Source organism: Mandrillus leucophaeus, unplaced genomic scaffold (assembly GCF_000951045.1).
Source record: "Mandrillus leucophaeus isolate KB7577 unplaced genomic scaffold, Mleu.le_1.0 Scaffold420, whole genome shotgun sequence".
NCBI lineage: Eukaryota > Metazoa > Chordata > Mammalia > Primates > Cercopithecidae > Mandrillus > Mandrillus leucophaeus.
In genome coordinates, this window is record NW_012104477.1 from 1,109,284 (window position 1) to 1,110,955 (window position 1,672).

A 1,672-nucleotide genomic window follows, 5' to 3' on the forward strand; every position below is an offset into this window, starting at 1 on the left:
TAGCGGGGCGTGGTGATGGGCGCCTGTAGTCCCAGCTACTCGGGAGGCTGAGGCAGGAGAATGGTGTGAACCCGGGAGGCGGAGCGTGCAGTGAGCCGAAATCGCACCACTGCACTCCAGCCTGGGTGACAGAGCGAGACTCCATCTCCAAAAAAAAAAAAAAAAAAAAAAGTCACTTTCTCCAGGAAGCTTTCCCAGGTCACCATCCTTCCCAATAAACAAGATTGGGTTTTCAGGACTTGTTCATTTAGCATTTGGCATTTCTCCTCGGTAGCATTCAGTTGCACTTGAAATGAGTCATCTGATTTGATGTCTTTCTTCATTAGACTATAAGTTCTGTGAGGACAAAGACTGTATCTGTGTTGTTGTCTACAGGGCCTCCCACCACCAAACCTTATGCCAGAAGAGAGTACAGTATGCACTTAGTAAATGCTTGATGAATGAGTGGCTCAATGAATGAATGGCCAGAGTGAGTGGGTGAGGAAGAGCTGTGGAGCCCCTAGGTCCTTCCAGGTGCAGACTGCCTAGGTGGGAGCTGGGGGGCGATGCAAGGAGGAAGGTGCCAGTCTCTCTAACTATGACAAGTAGAGCCCAGGCCAGCGCAGCCTTCAGAGCCTAGGGAAGCCTTCCTGAACAGACATGGCAGGGGAAGCCTCACCTGGATGGAGAAGCTCTGTCCCTCAGGCTCATGGCGCCCCACCAGCGTGTAGCTGCCCTTCCCAGACAGGTAGTAGTAGAGCCCATCAAATGTCTCCACGTGGTGCTGCCCCCACGCCCGGCAAATGCTGTCCCTCTCAGGGCCGGCATTGTACACTGAGGGAGAGAAAAGAGAACCTCTCTGTGTAGCTACAGTGGGCACCAAGCCAGAGGCCAGTGGATTCCAGCCCTGGAAGTGCTGCCCCTTTTCCCCCTAGCTTTCCTTGCACCCGTGGTCCCTTCCCAGGGGTGGGGTGGAGCCCAGACCCACCCATCTGGCAGCGTGGTCCAGTGGCATTGAAGCGTCTGCAGTCACAGAAGGCCGGGTGCACACACTCGCCTCCATTGAAGCAGGAGAACAAGTCTGCATAGGGGACACAGAGGCATTGCCCCATCAAGCTGAGATTGCCAGAACCCAGGGAGGCAGCCCTCTCAGGCTTCACAGGACCCAGACCCCCATGATAGGCAGCCCAGCCCCAACATTCCTCAGCAGCTAGCACAAGCTGGTGCCTCAGACCACAGCCCTGCCCTCTCCCTGGCAGGCAGGCGGGGTGGGGTTGCAGGGCATCTGCCTTCGATGTGCATCAAGTGGGCCCCAGGCCAGCTGCACCTGGGCCTTCAGTTCCTAGAGCTGTTCCTGGTTAGCAAGCCAGGCAGGCGGAACTGAGAATGGGGAGCATGTGGGGTGAGCAGGGGGACTGCCCAGAGATCTGCAGCTGCTGCTCCTCCTCACTCCACACACTCAGGGAAGAGGCCACGGGGATAACCAGGCAACAGAGGAGAGGCCTGTAGCAAGAATAACCATAGATGAAGAGAAGACAAAAGCAGAGCAGAGGGCGGCGAGGGAAGGAGCCATGATGTGAGAGGACAGGTGGGGGACACAGGACAGGTGGGGGACACAGGACAGGTGAGGGACACAGGACAGGTGAGGGACACAGACAGGTGGGAGACACAGGACAGGTGAGGGACACAGGAC

At 56.9% G+C, this 1,672-nt stretch overlaps 1 protein-coding gene across 1 annotated transcript in view; it reads right to left on the bottom strand.

Moving 5' to 3' along the window:
• The window catches only part of OTOG (otogelin), a 117,976-nt gene that overhangs the window by 109,251 nt on the left and 7,053 nt on the right, over positions 1 to 1,672 (bottom strand). Inside the window, exons 4-5 of the mRNA XM_011992963.1 lie at positions 968 to 1,133; positions 659 to 813 (exon numbers count right to left, since the gene is read on the bottom strand). Coding sequence (XP_011848353.1) covers positions 659 to 813; positions 968 to 1,133 — 321 coding nt within the window. The remainder of the gene's footprint in view (positions 1 to 658; positions 814 to 967; positions 1,134 to 1,672) is intronic.